This window comes from Heloderma suspectum, chromosome 4 (assembly GCF_057233095.1).
Source record: "Heloderma suspectum isolate Gila_16-S chromosome 4, 16-S_ref, whole genome shotgun sequence".
Taxonomy (NCBI): Eukaryota; Metazoa; Chordata; class Lepidosauria; order Squamata; family Helodermatidae; genus Heloderma; species Heloderma suspectum.
This window is the reverse complement of record NC_139461.1, coordinates 146,086,094-146,105,067: the sequence shown is the minus strand read 5'-3', so window position 1 is coordinate 146,105,067 and position 18,974 is coordinate 146,086,094. Positions and strand designations below refer to the sequence as shown.

The 18,974-nt window shown below is 44.9% G+C and overlaps 1 protein-coding gene across 1 annotated transcript in view; it reads left to right on the top strand.

Moving 5' to 3' along the window:
* LOC146347518 (uncharacterized) overlaps positions 1–18,974 on the top strand; it is a 20,166-nt gene extending 1,192 nt beyond the window's left edge. The window contains exons 3-5 of the mRNA XM_084851532.1: positions 12,230–12,326; positions 15,145–15,235; positions 17,037–18,974. Coding sequence (XP_084707658.1) covers positions 12,230–12,326; positions 15,145–15,235; positions 17,037–17,151 — 303 coding nt within the window. The 3' untranslated portion in view covers positions 17,152–18,974. The remainder of the gene's footprint in view (positions 1–12,229; positions 12,327–15,144; positions 15,236–17,036) is intronic.

The following is an 18,974-nucleotide window of genomic DNA, read 5'->3' as shown; positions in this document are numbered from 1 at the left end:
TCTCCTTTAGCAAGACAGCAAGGTGTCAAAATGCAAGGCTCTAAGTTAATTCCCCCACCCCCCCACCTCTTTAACCAGAGCAGGCCATCAGAAACAGCACTGACTATTCTGTGGCTTACCCTGCAAGAAAGAGGTTCTGGTAGACATTTTGCTTCAGACTCATGGATGGGCAGAGAGGCATTTGTTGTAAACCACTTCAGTCTTTTAATAATTATTGACAAGTAACACAAATTGTCTTTTACACCACTAATCTTTAGGGCACATTAATATTTACTAGCAGTAACTTCCAAATATGCAACCAAAGAGAAATCTCCCTATTTTGAAGTCTCTCTTCTTTGTCAGCCCCTACTCTAATGCTCATTGTTCAGTCCTCACAGAATTTTCCAACATAACTCTCTAACAGCACAATCATATGCATGTCTGTTCAAAAGCAAGTCCTGTTGGATTCAGTGGGAGCTACTCCCAGGTAACTGTATATAAGTCTGTAGACTAATTCACCCTCTTAGCTATCAAAGATATAGCTAAGATATAGCTAATTCCCCCACAATTGTCCTGGAACACTGATGTCAGTCACCTAAAGCTGCCCATCAACATTCTAAGAATGCATTATATGAGCCTTTGCCCTGGTTTTTAGTTTTCCTAAGCAAACCCAGATACAGGAGGCCTCTCTCTTCCTTTTAAATCACCTTCTCAAAGAAAGGATCAGTTAACATGTCCATGTGGTGAAGCTACCTTGTCTGGGTTTGGGATTGAATATTGATCTTGATGCATGCCAAGACCACATCTTGGATAACAGTCAAAATGTAGGTTGAGCAAGGCTATGCCAGTTCACATTCCTGGAAGTATACTGGAAAATTCACTAGATTAGGAGCCAGACCAAAATCCAGATTGTATTTGTTTGAATTGGCCAGAAGATCCCCTCTTATGGGCTGTAGTCCATCTCTTGTGCTAGGTAGGATCCACAATATCATACTCTTATTTCGGATTAATTAACATGGAATAAATACTCTTGGTTCTGATTTTACCATCACTGACACAGATTAGTATTATACATTTTAGGATGCATTCTCCTATTTGCTTAAGAACATAATTGCCTCACTGGATAAGACCAAAGGTCCATCTGGAAGGCCAATTGCTCATCATCCTACATGGACATTCCCTGTTCCATTCTGTCCCCTGGCTTGTTCAGTATATATCTGAAACTACTAGATAATATTGCATGGAAACAGAGTTTGATGCTATCCATATCCTGATGACACCCACTCACGTTTCTCAGTTTCAGCTAAGCCAGCCCCTACAGTCTTGATGGCTATGGCCATGGCTGGACAACATCAGTTGCAAATGTATCCCTCATCTAGAGTTCTTTAACTGTCTGTGAGTTATCAGTAGCATGCTAGAGAGTGTGATCCTATGCACACAACTTGCACAATGCACAGAACAGTTTCAAGCAATCATTGTGTATCCAGAAGATTGTGTGAACTGGTAGCAGAAGAAAGAATGTTCTGTGGTTTACAAAGGTTTATCAGTTTATTTGTAGCAACGAGGTTTACTTGGTAAGAACCTGCATGATCATCAGATGCATGAACTGGTTGGTGATGGAACTGTTTTAATACATAGAGAAACTCAGGTTAACAAGATGAAAATTAAAAACAAACATGTAATGAACACATCCTGATAGCTAGATAAGATATAACTAAACATTTGCTGGAACATAAAACTATGAATACTGATAATTGCTCTAACAACAAGTGGAGACAGTTACTTTCTTTGAGAGAGCCATCTGTATTCCTTATTTTGACTGTTTCTCAAAGTTTGAAATAATAACAACGACTGGATTACTCTAGGAAGCAAGAGGAGGGGATAATAGATATATTGAACCAGACACACTGTGGCTCAAAAATTACAGTACCAACATAGCTGTGGATCCCATGCAGACAAAGCAATCATATGGAAAGTTGCTTGGATCTGCAATGTAGATCCCACTGAACAATAGCTGAGGGGATATGATTTGGATCTGGGTCTGATTTCACAACATGGATTTCTGCTATCTAATCACAACTATCATGTTTTTCAGATCTTTACATCCTAAGGGATGACTGTAAACATTTAGTCAAAATAGGACTACCTCATTGGGCCATATCCCAACAGGGGTTCAATAAGTGCTCCCTGTGGTTCATAAGCAGCCCCCAAGCCCTGCCTGGTGGTCCCCCAGAAAAAAAAGGAAAAACATTTCAGGAATGGGCTTTCTGGTCCCTGGAGAGTCCAAGGAAGCAGTGCTTGAAGGCTTCGACGGCAGGAACCAGAGAGCCTGTTTCTAGAGCATTTCCCCCCCTAAAAAAGCTCTGCGTGACAGACTGTGGGATGTCAGGATCCTTCAGCAAGAGAGTGGATTAGAGGAGGGAGATGGGCTAGCTGGTTCAAGATTGATATAATATGGTCTGATTGACTGGCTCCAGTTAGGACTCTAGTAGGTGCATTTTGAACCAATTGAAGTTTCTTGAAGAAATTTACAGTAATCTAATCTGGAGATTAGAGGATGAATGGCAGAGATCAGGTTTGTTATGATATATAAATCACATTTTCATCAGCCGTCAAGCAGCATTTTGGCAGTAAATTAATTTGTATTGTCCTTATGTTATTAATGGGTTGATCTAGTCCAGCGTTCCCCAGCGTAGCACCCTCCAGTTGTTTTGGACTACAGCTCCTCTCATCCCTGACCATTGCCCATACTGGCTGGGGCTGATGGGAGTTATCTAAAACATCTGGAGTGCAGTAGGTTGGGGAAGGCTGATCTATTCAATAGTCTGATTCCCCTTCTGTAGTAAATACATGAAGGAATATCTTGAAGTAAAACCAGGCCTAATGAGAGATTTTATTTGGATATGTGAGCCTGGGTAGATTCATCTTCTGATTGTCTCCTAGGTTTGTTAGGAATTGGAATATATCTATCTGGGGAGTCTGTTCCTCAAACATCTGTATTCTAGTTCCTTCAAACTTAGGCTGCAGTGGTTAAATTCCAACGTTATAGGCTTTCTTTAATAACCTTCCTCTTACCTTTCCAAGTTAGTATAACACATGGAGTGCAATCCTATACATCTCTAATCAGAAGTAAGCCCCATTGAGTTCAATAAGATTTACTCAATAGGATTTACAGTAAGATACTAGCCTAGCCTCTCCTGATCCCATCACCTTTGGAACCAATTGATGGACGGAGCCCAAAATAAGGGCCAAACTAGATGCATCTGTAACAGTTTCACGGGTTTAAATTCAGAACTGACCTGACCACATGGAAAGAAGAGCTAGGTGTCCTATCTTAAAAACAAAAGTGGCAGGCATATGAGTAATGCAGAACTCCCCCCTCCCTTCCTTCAGACCCTCTGCCAAAGTGGTTTTCTCCCAGCTCAGTACACTTCCATAATTGGAGTTTGGTTGAGGAGGAGTACACTATAGGGGTGATGCTGCAGGGAGGCAAGCTGGTGATGGGATGAAGATTTTGCACTCCTCGCCCATGCACCCTTTTCACTTTTAAAATTAGGTCTTGTGAAGGTTTGAGGCCTGCATAGGCAAAGGGAAAAAAGGTCAGGCTTAGAGGCCTGGAGTTTCTTGTTGGGAGGGATATCCCTAAGAAGAGTAGTTTCATTTCTCTGGTTAAGTTTCTGTTTCAATTCCCCTGGTAAGTTTCATTTCTTCAGGTTTGAAGCAGTATTTTTTGGTTTGCGGGAGGAGGGTATAAACAGAGAGTGTAAGAGGAGCAGAAAGAGTAACAGTGTGAGCAGAGCCTGAAGAGAGCAGGAAGAAGCAGCCTGGAGAAGTCTAAGTACAGCTAGGGTAAAGGAACTTGTGATTTTGCAACTTTTATTTTCTTTTAAGGCCTTTTGTATCACTCAGCTATATTGTGTAAATAACTTTAGTTGTGATTTGCTTTCTTTAAATCTCCTAGTAGACTGTTGTGGTTAAACCCTGTGTCTAGAGTGTCAGTCACCCCATGTCTACAGCCTAAACCCCACTTACTGGGAAGGGGAAATTTAAAAGAAGGAAGGTGGGACTCTTAAGGAGGCAAGAGATCTTTAAGGAGTTGCTCAGGGGGTCTGGGTCATAAGGGGAACCTTGTCACACCTCCTTTCCACTCTTACTACATGATTGAAGAAGTTCCATGTTTAAACATGCCATCTTGTTACATGTAGTTTGAAAACTCTTGTGTGGCAGGGTTGAGGCTGACAGGAGAAACCTGGATTCTTAACCACTGAAGGTTGCTGGCATATCTGTGTATTATCCTAACCTTGAACAGATGCCCACAGATCATCTGATGGCAATGTAGTGTATCCAGTTTGCTGGAGCATGATGAGTTTAAAGGGCCAGTCTGCTGGCCTGAAGCCTAGTATCCTGTCTCCTCTCCATGAGTTCCCTCCTGGCTGGTTGCTTGCAGTGGTGATCCATCAGCAATGGGGAACGTGGTGCCCCAGGCAGAGAGGTGGCTGGTTTCTTGAGGGTGCAGGCTCAGGAGTTGCAGTCTCTGGGGATCCTTGTTTTGAGTTCTTTTGGCTGGCAGGCTCTGGTTTAGGCCCAGCATCTGTGTCTTTGTTGTCTCGCTTATCTGTGACCGCTTCTAGACCTTCTAATCTGGTTGGGCCCCATCTAGAAATGTAGAATTTCTGGAAATTTTGAGGCCATGGAAAAAAACCTGTGTCCCACTCTGCCTGTTTTTTGGGGGGGAATTTGAAATTTTGGAAAAATTAAAAAATTAGCAATACCGTGTTTTGTTTTGTTTTTAGCACTCTTTACAGATCTAAAGTCACTTTGTTGCTTTAAGACAGCCTTCCCCAACCTGGTGCCCTCCAGATATTTTGGACGATGATGGCCAGCATTCCTGACCATTGGCCATGCTGCCTGAGGCTGATGGGAGCTGAAGTCCAAAATATCTGGAGGGCACCAGGTTGGGGAAGGCTGTTCTAAAGCAATAAAGTTACTTATGATCTGTGAAAAAATGGAACAAAAGGGGGGTTGTTTTTTTCCCATGGCTTCAACATTTCTGGAAATTTGCATCTCTATACCAGATTGATATCCCAGCTTGCTGGCTGAGCACTGTGGGGAGCAGCAATAAGTAGTACTCGCCCTCCCTCCCTCAAAGGATGTGGGCCTTTGGCAGCAGGCCCAGGAATCAGTGCATTAGTACATAAGACTTGCCTTGCTGAATCAAACCAAGGTCTATGTAATCTGGCATTCTGCCAACCAAATGCCTCTGAGAGCTCCTACACAAAGTGTGATGTTTTCCAGAGGTGTAATGCTACAGAGAATGATGGACCTCCAGAGGGGAAGGCTCCATGTGGCTTAATAACAGTCCAGTTACCCCCTGATTGGTTAGGGCTTGATTCATGCTAAGTATCACAAGCTCACTCTGCATTTTGGACTAGTAACCTGAAGAGTCTGAGGTGGGGATTCAGCTCATCAGCTCCTGAAAAAGGAGGGAACTATTGGGAGACCTGCTCTTTCTGGCTATTATCCTAAGGTTCTATTTTTGCCTTTGCAAGAGCTGGGTCTGAAACCATGAAAGAAGGTGAATGGGACCCTAGCATGGACAAAGGTGGTATCAGCACAGATGCAGCTGTTGTCTCCATTTCTTGACATGGACAAACAACCCTTTTAGCCACTGATACACACTGCTGGCAGCCCAGCAACTCATTTGGAAGAGGTTTATGGGGCACATTTTGTGTGATCCAGAGAGTGTGAGGGACATATCTTTATTGAACAAATGGTGAATAATATCTGTCTAATTGTGATCAGGCCATGCTCACAAGAGGGTTGTGTGCAAATGGTTGCAGCAAGAGGTTTCAAGTTGCTGGTGAGAGCAGTCGGTAAGGCAGTGGCTGAACCAAAGACTGATTACATGATGGGGAACATGAGAAGTACTTCAGCACCCTGGACAGATCTGTCAGAGCAGCTGATTTACCATCAGCCATCCTTACCCATCTGTCCACCCCCTCTCTGTCAATGTCCTGTCACTGCTTGAGGCTGGGGGTCATGACAATGTCTGCTTAACTGGGCGGAGGCCAGTGACCATGAGTACAGAAGAAAGCTCACAGCTCTGTACTCATGGAACCCTGGACTTGGGGCAGAACCATTTATATATATTGTGTGTCCCCCTCGGTGCATGTAGTGCATGTAGTCTGCACAAGGAAACTTGCCTCTGTGTGTCAATTCTCCCTTGCTGTACTGGAGCCTTTGTACTAAAGGGGCAGTTAAAATCAAACTAGTCCAATGTAATATAATATATGCACTACAAAAGTCAAAGAAAGTAAGGGGTGCATTGTGAAACAAGCTTGCCTTCAGTAGTGTTTGAAATGCTTGCTAGAAACAAAATCTGCTCTATTGAGGCAACAGTGTGGTTTGAACTGTATGCGGTTCTCTTTAAGTTAGTGCCTAAGTGTGTAAAGGCGTGCTGGTGAGAAACTCTTACAGAATAAAGCAAAAATATAAGCCTCTGGTCACACGTCTGTGCTCCTAAGCACTGAACAATATTAAAGATAAAGGATAGTTTATCTGAGATTTCAGAAAGCAGCTACCTTCTTTCTTTTAAAGAGGCACTGCTCAAAAGAGCAAAAACATCCCTTGAAACTCCAAAAGCAACCCCTGAATAGCAAACTTGGGTGCTGGCTACTACGTAACTTTTCTACAAAATCATGGAATTCCTTGTGTATGCAGGAGTACATACGTTTGTAAATTAAAGGAAAAACACATTTAAAACAGCAAAACCCAAAGGCCTGTGCGTTTCCTGGATTTATTGAATGCTGGTAGCAGTTGAGCCTGTAGAAATAAACAAGAAAAGAATAACTAAGCCATTGTCAGGAGATGGAACTTCCAGGTTCATATTGAGTGCCAAAGACAGGAACTATTTTTTTTATTTCTGCTTTTTCTTTGGATGGACTGCTGCTCAGTCACATTATTCTAAAATCCTTGATTTCTCCATGATCTTCTCTGGGCAAATCTCACTAGCACCCAGGGGAGGGGAAAAGGAGGCAACAAGTTAAGGAAAAGAGCTTTAAAAATGAAGTAAAAAAGCCTCTGGAATCACATATTGATTTGAAATTAGGGTACGGCCACACACAGGCAAAGGCTCTTTAGAATTTCATTCTCCCTCAAAGATTGTTAACTGTCAGAGGGCATTTTTGCCCTGACCTCCCAACTCCATGAATGGTTGAAAAAAGATGGGCTGAACCTTTCTAGTGCCAGCAAAAATGCCTGTATGTCACCCACACACAGAGGCAGCCAATGAACTCATGATGGCAGGGACACACTGCCAGCATATCTCTCTCTCTCTCTCTCTCTCTCTCTCTCTCTCACACACACACACACACACACATGTTGCCACAGCATGGCACCCCCATTCCATCAAGCTCCAGGTCCCCAAGAAACCAACAACCTACATTGCCCCTCTGCTGTGGCACAGTGAATAACACTCCCACTTTTAGAAGTTCTCAGGCACCCCCAACAGGCAGGGGGTAAAATCTCCCTATACTGCTCACAACCACTGTTTCATGAGCACAACACACAAAGGGGAAGATACAGTGCATCCATATAGCTGCTCCCTGGGCAGGACAATTGCAGAGAGCACACACAGCCATCCTGGGACAGAGGCTCAGGACCCGCTGGGTGTGTGTGTGTGTGTCTTCTGCCAAGTAGCCAAGGGAAGGAGCCAGAACACACAACAACAGCAGCCACAGACTGTTCTGTTCCAAGCATTGGTCACAGTGGTTCTGTTCTGCTCCACAGCAGTAGCTCAATGGGGAGGCGGGTTCACAGTGAGAGAGTTCAGGTTCCAGCAAAGCAGAGGCAGTGAAGCAAAGTCCAGCAAGGCGGATAGCACCCTGGACAGCACCACTGGGTAGTCCTCTCTGAGGGCCAATCTCTCCAGAGCCAATATGTTCTCTGATTCAAGTGAGCCATGGAACAACTTCCCATGACGGTTAGGAAACAGATGTGTGTTCCAGCATCATCAGAGGGAAGGGACAAATATAGCCCCATTCCCCTTTTGCATGCCCCATAAAAACAATGTTGGGGGCTTGAACCCACATTGCACAGGGTTTCTTAATCACTCAGCCTTAGCAGCACACAGGAATCACATCATGGGGCCTTTGCCCTGGCCCCCAGCCATCATATATACCAGGAGCACAGGGACGGCAGGGTAGAAGAGCTTATGCCGGATCCCAGGTTCAATTCCATGGTATAACACCACACAAGGAAAGACAGGGACCACCCCAAGGGACACCTCAGTCAATCAGGAGCAGTGCTTCATGGATCAGTAACAGTCTGCATGGGCCGGCCAGCCCTTTTGGCCCAACTCTCTCCCTGGCAACTCATGGGACCAGCCCACCTACCCTGCTATTGAGTCTGATAGGCTGGCCCTGCTGGGTAGAATCCCAGCAGGTCTTATCACCTTTTCCATCCCTCCCCTCCCCTCCCCACCCCAGCTGGCTGCCTTGTACACCCGGGCAGCACCCCATCTGTGCACCCAGAGAGGCCTGCTCTCTCATGGCATGGAGTACCTGGTAGAGCAGACAGGGGCCGCTGCCCCTGAGCCCACCCAGAGTTCCACCCTGAGGCTGGCCGAAGTGAGGCCTTGCTTTGGCTTGGGGAAGAGGGATCCCTAGCTGTCAGTCCCTGGCAACAAAGCAACAACACATGTGGCAATGTCAGAGCCTCAGTTGATCAGTGTCCAGGATGGAGGAGCTCCTGAAAGGGAAAGAGGTATGTGTGGGGTTGCCAGCCGGTCGCCCCAGAGGACTTCTGTGCCTTGGTCAGTGACTCCATGGATGGCGGGTGCAGTGGCCTTTATCACACCAGCTCCATGCTAGGAACACTTTCCCTCTTGATAACTGTCCTTCATAGAGCTTGCAAGGGCACAGAACCCTGCCTGGAGCAAGCAGATCTGCAGTCCTATGGAGGAACACCTGGGAGCATCCTCGTCATGATGTGAGCCTCCTTCTCGGTCTGCACAGAACAGGGTGTGGATGGATCCTCTGTACCTGTGGGAGAGCAGCCTGTGGTGAGTAATACACAGGGATAGAGTAATGAGCCACAGGCAACAGCTGGAGCACATCATCTCTGAACCTGGATGCCTAGTAGGTGTTTGTAAAGGAGTTGGAGAGAAGAGGGAGTGGTGCCATCTGAGTGCTCAGCTGCCCACCCCCCCCCCCCGTGGGATGGGGGGAGGGTGTGAGATTGCAGTGACTGTGAGCATAATTCCCTTTCTCCTTGAGGGTGACAGTGGAACGCTGTGCCTATGGTGTCAGCTTGCTCTGCTTCCTGCATCCAGGCTGTGGCCCTGCAAGGCAAAAGAGCTCATGAATGTTTGGCCAGCAGTGGTAATGGTTTGTTTATTTGTTGCATTTATATCCTGCCTTTCCTCCAGTGAGCTCAAGGCAGCATACGTTATCCTCCTCCTCTCCTCACAACAACCCTGTGAGGTAGGTTAGGCTAAGTCACCTAGTGAGCTTCATGGCTGAGAGGGGACTAGAACCCCTGTTTCCCCAGTTCCAGTTGAACACCCTAACCATTACACCACATTAGTAGCAGAATATCTTGCTTTCCATAGGTGTAGTGGGGCTCCCAACAAATCCTCTAGTCTTTCAGCTGGTGAATCTTCTGTATAAGATTGTGTCCTGCAATACATATTTAAAAATCTACTTCCTACCCTGCTTCCATTTCAATCAAATATACACATCTGCATAAGGACCTAGCTATTAAAACCAGCTTTGGCGAGGAAGTAAACATTTAAAAAAGAAAAATTAAAAATATTATAGGGTAACTAATTCAATATACTTACCGCAGAACAGAATGCATCCTTATCTTATGAACTGGAAACTGGAAATATATTTAGAAATCAAATGAATTGTTTATACTACCCTCTAGTGGTGATTTGAAGCAGTTTCCATTATTAAAACATCAATGGCATAACTGAGCTGAAAATCTTTGGTTTTGCTAAGTTCCTCTTTGTTCAGTAGAAAAAAACAAAATAGGTGAGAGAGGCAGTTGAAGAAGATCTGGTGAAGAAGCCTGGTCCAGCTGGACTCCCCCCGACCGTCTACTGCCCTGTGGGAGGGATGTTATGAGTTTTTATTTGTTTATGATGTTTGTTTTTGTTGTTCAGTCGTTAAGTCATGTCCAACTCTTCTCAACCCCATGGACCATAGCATGCCAGGCCTTCCTGTCCTCCGCTCTCTCCCGGAGCATGCTCAAGTTCATATTCATTGCATCGGTGATGCTATCTAGCCATCTCATCCTCTGCTGTCCCCTTCTCCTTTTGCCTTCAATCATTCCCAGCATCAGGGTCTTTTCCAGGGAGTTTTCTCTTCGCATTAGGTGGCCAAAATATTTGAGCTTCAGCTTCAATATCTGTCCTTCCAATGAGCACTCAGGGTTGATTTCCTGTAGGATTGACTGATTTGACCTCCTTGCAGTCCAGGGCACTCGTAAGAGTCTTCTCCAGCACCACAGTTCGAAAGCATCAATTCTTCGGCGCTCAGCCTTCCTTATAGTCCAGTTCTCACAGCCATACATTACTACTGGGAAAACCATAGCTTTGATTAGACGGACCTTTGTCGGCAAGGTGATGTCTCTGCTTCTTACTATGCTGTCTAGGTTTGCCATAGCTTTCCTCCCAAGGAGCAAGCATCTTTTAATTTCATGGCTACAGTCACTGTCTGCGGTGATCTTGGAGCCCAAGAAAGTAAAATCTGTCACTGCTTCCATTTCTTCCCCTTCTATATGCCAGGAAGTGATGGGGCCAGATGCCATGATCTTCGTTTTTTTAATGTTGAGTTTCAAACCAGCTTTTGCACTCTCCACTTTCACCCTCAACAAGAGGCTCTTTGGATCCTCTTCGCTTTCTGCCATTAGGGTGGTATCGTCTGCGTATCTGAGGTTGTTGATAATGCTCCTGACAATCTTAATTCCGACCTGTGATTCATCCAACCCGGTGTTTCTCTTGATGTACTCTGCATATAAGTTATATAAGCAGGGCGACAATATGCAGCCTTGTCATACTCCTTTCCCAATTTTGAACCAATCGGTTGTTCCATATCCGGTTCATGTCCATGTTTATTGTTATTTTATTATTTGTATGTTACTTGTAAGCTACTTTGGTAGGATTTATATCCTGAAAATTATGTTAATCTATAAAAAAATCCAAAATTCACAGTTGGGCTATATCTTTATTAGAACCAACCAAAACGTCACAAAACAGTGAGCTTTTGAGTTCTCCAGAACGCTTCATCAGGCTGGATGTTAAGCAGCACTGGGAGTGTGAGGAGGAGGGAGGAGCTGATTTGGTGCTGAAGACTTAAAGTCTGCATCGGCCCCTGTGTTAAGATGGAGTGGAGGAAGAAAGGGCGGACTTCATCTGATGCAAACAAAGTAAGCAATGATGGCCATAAGAAAAAAATCAACACGTCTTGTCAGGCAGTGCCCATCACAGCCCTCTCCCACCTCACACTTCCAGATGTTCTGGTCTACAACCTGCAGCATTCATAGCCACTCACCATTCTGAGTTGTGCTGATGTGAGTTGAAATCGGGGGGGTGGGCACCAGGTTGGCTACTTTATTAGAACCAACCCAATGTGCACAGCATTATGGGCTTTTAAGATCTCCAAATGTCTTCATCAGGCGCCTTCACGTCATGCAAGTTTCAGGTTATACTGAAACTGGGACAAAGAGGGGCAGAAGGGTTAATTCCCCCCAAATATAAAATCCAGTACTTACCCATACTTAAGTGAAACACTAAGGTTCCTTGTTAGGAACTCGAGATTAATTTTAGGTGGTATACAAGGTAAAAGCCCACAGAAGCCAAATTGTGTAGCAGCATCTAGTGGTTTGAGGGAATGACCCCTCAAAGAATAAAGTCCTATTCATCCTCCAGTTTTAGGACCCTGCTATCAAGTGGCATTCAGTGTGGCATTCAGTTTGTTTTTACTCCCCTCCCCTTGGGATTTATAAGAGCTTTGCCCAAGCCCCTTACCCAGCCCTGCTTACATAAGAAGAACCATGCTGGATCAGTCCAAAAGCTTCTCTAGTCCAGCATTCTGTTCTCACAACCTGGAGGCATTCAAGATGAGGCTGGACAGCCATCTGTCAGGGATGCTCTGACTTGGATTCCTGCATTGAGCAGGGGGTTGGACTCGATGGTCTTGTAGGCCCCTTCCAACCCTACTATCCTATGATTCTATGATTCTCACAGGCTGAACAGATGCCTATGGAAAGCCAAGAAGGAGGATGTGAATGCAACAGCACCCCTGCCACTTGCATGGAAAGGCATGCTGCTACTGATACTGGAGGTAATATGTAGCCATCACGGTTAGTAGCCACTGATAGCGTTTGCCCTCACAAATTTGTCTAATCCCCCTTTAAAGGCATCCAAGTTGGTGGCCATCATTACATCTTTTGTGAATTTCATATGCACTGTGTGAAGAAGTACTTCATTTATCTGTCCTGAATCGCCCACAATCGGCTTCATTGGATAACCCTGGGCTCTAGTATTAAACTTCTCCCTATTCACATTTTCCATACCATGCATAATTATATACACCTCTATCATGTTCCCCCTTTCTAGGCTAAACAGTTCCAGCCACTGTAAACTTTCCTCATGGGAAGTTGCTCCAGCCCTTTGATTATTTTGGTTGCCCTTTTCTGTACCTTATCAAGCTCTTCAGTATCCTTTTTGAGGTGTGGTGTCCAGAATTGACACAGTATTCCAAGTGTGGTTACACAATAGTTTTGTATAAGGGCATTATGAGATTAGCATACTGGGTTGACAGTTTCATCATGCTATTCGCCACTAAGATTTCTTTCCTCCAGCTCCAGCTCAGACCCCATTAGCATACATGTGAAATTAGGATCCCTCCACCCCCCTGTGTGTCACATTACAGTTGCTTACATTGAACTGCATTTGTCATTTTGATCTCCTTTCCCCCAGTTTGGAGAGATCCTTTGGGGGCTCTTCATTGTCCCTTTTTGCTCTAGCCATCCTAAATATTTGGTTGTCATCAGCAGACTTTGCCCATCTCACTGTTCACTCCTGTTTTGCCAAAGGCAAAGAGGTTCTTTTAGGATTCAGACTTAATGACTACACAAATGAGTAAGAGTCAAAGACTGATTTAACTAGCAGGGAGAATATTACAACTAAACATAGGATGCTGTAGATCAAAGCTGAGCAAGATACCTCACTCCTTCATTCTGCTGTTGGGATAATAACAGCGGAGAGACTCCTTTTGGCCAATGCACAGCACCTCCACGTGGTCCGAGTCTGCGCCTGAAGCTCCAACTGAGTGATGCTCTGGAGGGTCTTATATACCCAAAGTCTCCTGTGTCTATGTGCTGTCTTTCACAGCTCCCTAATCAATCACACCTGTTGTGATGGTCTCATGATGTTTAGGCATTTTTCATCTTACCCAAAAGATAAGCTAAATTAGCAGGTGGACTGCAGCCAAAGAGATCCTCCTTGCCTTCCAAGGCCATACTATCCTAACTTGTTTGCAGAACAAGGAGTCAGGCCAAGAAGCTAGAAGGCTCTTAAAGAGGCCTAAAAGACCTGATTTTTGAAGGTCTCACAGGAGTTTCAGGCATTAAAGAAGCAGTTGTAGCATGTCACACTATCTCCTCGATATACAAAGGTCTTCTGGGGAATTTCTGCTACAACTCCTAACTCCAGATCATTTATGAGCAAGTTAAAAAGCACTGGTTCCAATACAGCTCCTTGGAGGATCTTGCTCTTTATACCCCTCAATTTTGAGAACAGTCCATTGATGTCTCCTGTTCTTTAACCTATCCATATGATGGCCTCCCCTCTTTTTCAATGACCACTAGGTTTACTCAACGAGTCTCTTTGATGAGGGAATTTGTCAAAAGCCTTCTGGAAAGTCCAAGTAAACAATGTCCACCTGATCACCCCACCCCATCCTCATGCTTGCTGACACTCTAGAAGATCTTTAAAAGCATAATGAGACAGGACTTACCTCTGCAGAAGCTATGCTGATTCTCCTTCTGCAAGACTTGTCTTTCTGTATAGTTGATAATGTTTAATAACACTTTCCACCATTTTACCCAGAACAGACGTTAAGCTGACCAGACCAAGACCATGCTCCTCCTTGCAGCAATATTTTAATCTTCTTTGGTATACTCCTGACCAGCATTTATATATGCTGCTTTACAATCCTAATCCTCTGCATGTTGATTTGAACATGAGTCCTACAAATTCCACAGAGTTCAATGGGGCTTACTCCAAGAAAGTGAGCCTAGGATTGCAGCCAAAGTCTGGAGGCCAGCTTCCCTGTACACTGTCCTTGAAAGGAGTTCAGAAGGAGTGAAGTTTAGTAGGCCAGGGCTCTGGTGAGCATTCTATGACAAAATCGGTGTGCACAGTCTCAGGGTTCCCCATGGAGGAGCAACAGGCATTACATGATAAATGTACTCAATATACAAGACAACAAATATTAAATAAAAACGTTTTAAAATGTAAAATTTTTGTTGCCCTTTAAAGACTAACACATTTCTTGTGGCATGAGCTTTGCAGACCAGAGCATGCATGCATTTGACCAAGAGGGCTCTGGCCTATGTAAGCTTCTGCCACAAGAAATGTGTTAAGTCTTTAAGGTACCATGGACTTTGTGTTGTTTTTCCTTCACTACTTTTCCTTTAGAATTTTTCAGTGTTTTACTTCTCCTGAGGCTACCACACCAGGGGTTAAATTGTTACTCTCTGAAGCTTAAAAGTGGGGGAACTCTAAAAGTTCAGAAGGATGTACTGGAGTTCTAGAAAAGAAAGCCCAGCTCATAACACTCATTTGCAAGCAGCTTCTGGTTGATGTATACCAACAGAGATTTCTCCTAAATCTCATTTTGCATTTTTAGTAGTTTTACTCCACTTAGTAGCTCACCATTAGCTAGTATTGTGATTTTTTAAGTCCTACATGAAGTATATTGTTCTAAAAAACTGTTTAAAGATTCAAATTTCCCCGGTAGAGCAAAACATTCTCCCGTTGGTTGAGACGATTACATCAGTAGTTCTCAATGCCATTGCTCTCTCCTGCAGTGTGTAGATAGGATTGGGCTGCATGTGAAGCTCGCTTCTGAGGTGTTTTGTGCTTATTTGTTAAAGGAAATTCAGGAAATCTGCTATTGGTAGCATCTTTCTTTACCGACAATGAAGATTACACAGGAGTGGAGATGAGGGGAGTGAAGAATGCAAGGTTAGTATGAAAGCTAGTTTTATCTTTCAGATTGACATCCTCCCACAATCGTCCTCTTATGTGGTGCACCAGTACTGGTTGAAAATAGGGTTGTAATTTTTTTAAAAATGCCTCCCCCTTTTAAAAAAGGAGTGACTGCATGGCAAAGGAAGTGGGAGTGAACAGTGGCTGGTCAGTGCCCCAACTCTTTTTATCTTTAGCCCTGGAAATAGCTGAGAAGAGCTTCTATCAGGGCCAGTGAAATCTGCCCCCCACAAGGGAAGGAGAAATGTCTTGAGGATAAATGGTGTAAGTCCTGTGTCAGAGGTAGATGAGGCCTGTTTCCTGTGTAGGCCTTGTCTCTTAGCACTAGTCGTGGGGCTGCTTCTATCTGAGAGTGGTGGCCTCCTCCTTCAATTTGCTTCTTTTTACCTCAAAATGGCTAGACCTCAGTGCTGCTGTTTGACTTTTACCAACCTCCAACCTTGTACCTCATGAAAGGAAGGGGCTGCTGAGTACTTTTGAAGGGCAGTTAGAAGCAGTCACACTACTACTACTGCCAAGAGACGAAGCCCATGTGGGGCTAAATCTACCTCAGACACATGAGTTACACCAGAAGTGAGCAACTTGTGGCCCTCTAGATGTTTTTGCCCACATCTCCCATCAGCCTTAGCCAGAATAGCCAAAGATGAGGGATGATGGGAGTTATCTGGAGGGGCAGAAGTTGCCCACTTCTGAGTTACACCATTCAATGGTTGTCCTTTATTTCAAGACATTTCTTCTTTTGGGGTGGGTGGCGGGTGGGATATCATTTGCCCTGACCATCAAAAAGCAAGTTTTTGAGAGCCTCTGAGCAAGACCCACAGTGGGCCCCCTCCCTCAGCGAGCCTCCCTTCTCACCGCCATTGTCACCAGCTGCTCTTGCTCCTCAGCCTCTCCCTCATCGTTGCTCCCCCTTGCTTGCTGGAGAGGCAGAGAACCAGGGAGCCAGGAGGCAGAGGCATCCACCACCACCATTGTCTGGACCAGAGTGAGAGACCAGTGACCAAGCAGGTTGCAGTGGTGAAGAGGAGGAGCTCCTCCAGGGCCATCTTGTCAGTGGGCCTCTGCTGGGGTGAGGGCCCTTGGCATGCCTACCCTTGATGCAGTGGAGGCTGGTGGCTCTGATTTCTCTGGCGATCCATTCTGGGTTTGAGACAGAACCAGCCAGAACTCTAAATGAGCTATCCAAGGCTCTGAATCTATTTTGGGGACAGGGTTCAGCACTTTGGATAGCTCCTTTAGAGTTCTTGCTGGTCCTGACTGAAACCCAGAATGGAATCACACCCCACCAAAATTGGAGCCACCAGCCCCCACTGCCTGATGCTAGCCCGGCCCTGACAGAAGCCCTTGTCAGCTATTTCCAGGCCTAGAGATAAAAAGGGTGGGGACACTGACCAGGCACAGCTTGCTCCCCCTCCCTTCTCTGTAGCTCCTTTTTTAAAAAAGTAGGAAGACAAAATAAAAATTTGCATACAAATAGTACTGTTGGGGGATAATAAATGTTTTATATATTATTTGTGCTGTTGCTGACATGGTCCTGAAACACAAACAACACACACTTTTCACTGAACATCTTTTCTCTCATCACAGCATGTATCCATGCTTTCCATCACTTCTTTTCTGTAGGAGCGCAGACACATATTTTGTCTGGTGTGCTTTCTGTTGTGTTCACGCACAGTGGCACTGTACGTACGCCGTTCATACCTTCTGGAGTGTGCAAAATCGCCGTTGTTTTTGGCCATGTTATTACAGGAAACCTCTCTCTGTGCTCCCCAACCAGGTCTTCGAGAAGGATGGGCACGAGCGATGTCACAGCACAGCCACCCTGGCTGCTGCATGTTTTGGAGGGGCACAGCCAAATGGGAACTTCCAGCCTTGATTTCAGCTGTGCATGAGTAGATCTCAGCAAAGAAAGGATAGCTGGGGAAATAAAATGGCTTACGGGAGAGAACTGAATTGTTTTTTAAAGAAGAAATCCCTATTTCAAAAGAACAATGACTGCCCGCAACACAAAATTATATTAATAGAATCTGATCCTGTCCTGAGGGAGGTTGATGTGGGCCTCATCTTGAAAAGGGGGATCTCAAGACTATGCACGAGGAGGCAAATGTAATAACTGTCCAGCAAGTTCCATAATCTTACGGAAGATACCATCTGCTTCAAGGCTGTCTATGACAATAGCGACATTCTTCTGCTGCCCGTGAGGTGCAAGTGCACATTCACTATCTTGAGAGAAAGCGCTGCTGCAACAAGAGCAGTTAGCGATACAGTGAAGGATGAAGTCACTGTGCCGTACCTCATAGGCCTGCATCCCCCTGGGGAACTGGAAAACGGAAACGTGTCAAAATGCCAAAGAAAGGTTTGAAACTTTCCATCATAGAAAGATTAACGCTAGTATATCATATATCATCAAGAAATCTCCTGCATGTGGGTCCATATGGTTTGGAAGCAAAGTAATGAGCAGGTGCATCTGGAGTGAGATAAGGTGTATGTCTGGCTAAATCAAACTGCACCTTTTCGATCTCTACAGTACCCTTTTTGAAGTGAACTTTCTTTTTTCTTCTAAGAAAAACCTAGAGCACTTTCTAGGCACAGCACTCAGGATCTCGTTCAATTTATTATTTTAAATATTTAAAAAGTTCAGAAGCAGCAAAACTTCCCTCTGCCATCTGAGAAGCACTGACTTCACTTCTTCCATGTGTTCATGCGCTCACTTTAATTCTCTTGCTGGCTATGCAGTCCTTATCTAGCTCTGTTGTTTATCCCAGATCAGGGGTTGGCACCAGTAAGCACTAAAGATAAAAGAATGTTTTTTAAACACACACACACAAAGTAAAGGCTTAGTTTAGCATAAAAGAAGTACAAATGAAGAAGTAAAACACTGTAGAAAAATGTGTACCTGCCAGACAAATACCTGAAGAATTTGTGTATATGTGTATTCCAACAAATGTCACATGGTAACATTGTATTTGGGAGAAAATGTGAATTGTATATTGCAGGGCTGATCAAATTCTACATTCTTTAGGGCAGGGGTGGGCAACCTGTGGCCCTCAGAGGCTGCCTGTACAGTCCCCTGAGGATGCCCTCGCCTCCCAGTTCCCCACACCCCTTGCACTGCCGCCACTACCGCCATACAAGGCACAAGAGGAGATACCCCTGCATGCCCTGTTTTGCAGCAGAATTGGGTTCCCAGCAGCCTGCCTAACAGGTGTTTGGCAAGCTGGTAGGAGCCCAGTTCTGCTGGGAAATGGGACTTGTGAGGAGAGTCATCCCTGTGCGCCCTCCTCTGCAGCAGAATCAGGAGGGGAGGCAGCACAATCTCAGCTTGCAGGAAGGGGAGGTTTAAACTTCCCCATCCCTGCATGCTGAGGAGGGAGTGGATGGGTAGGTGGAATGAGTCTCTGTGTACGGGGTGTACATGGTGTCATGGGTATAGCCCCTGACCCACCACCCATTGCTCCATGTGGCTCTGGGGGGGCATGCAAAATGTATCCCATCCTTGCTCTAGGCCCACTGTATTCTCTAAAAAAGTGGTCTAGGGATCAGAAACTATTCTATCACCAGATCTGACTCCCTCACAGATATTGGGGCTCTACAATGAAGTTGATATCACTTAGTAGTAAAAACTATTGGTTGCAGATGTTCAAACATGGCTGGGGCATTTTATACCAAACCCAAAGACAAATAATAAAGTATGAAATATCTTCAGGGATTAAAA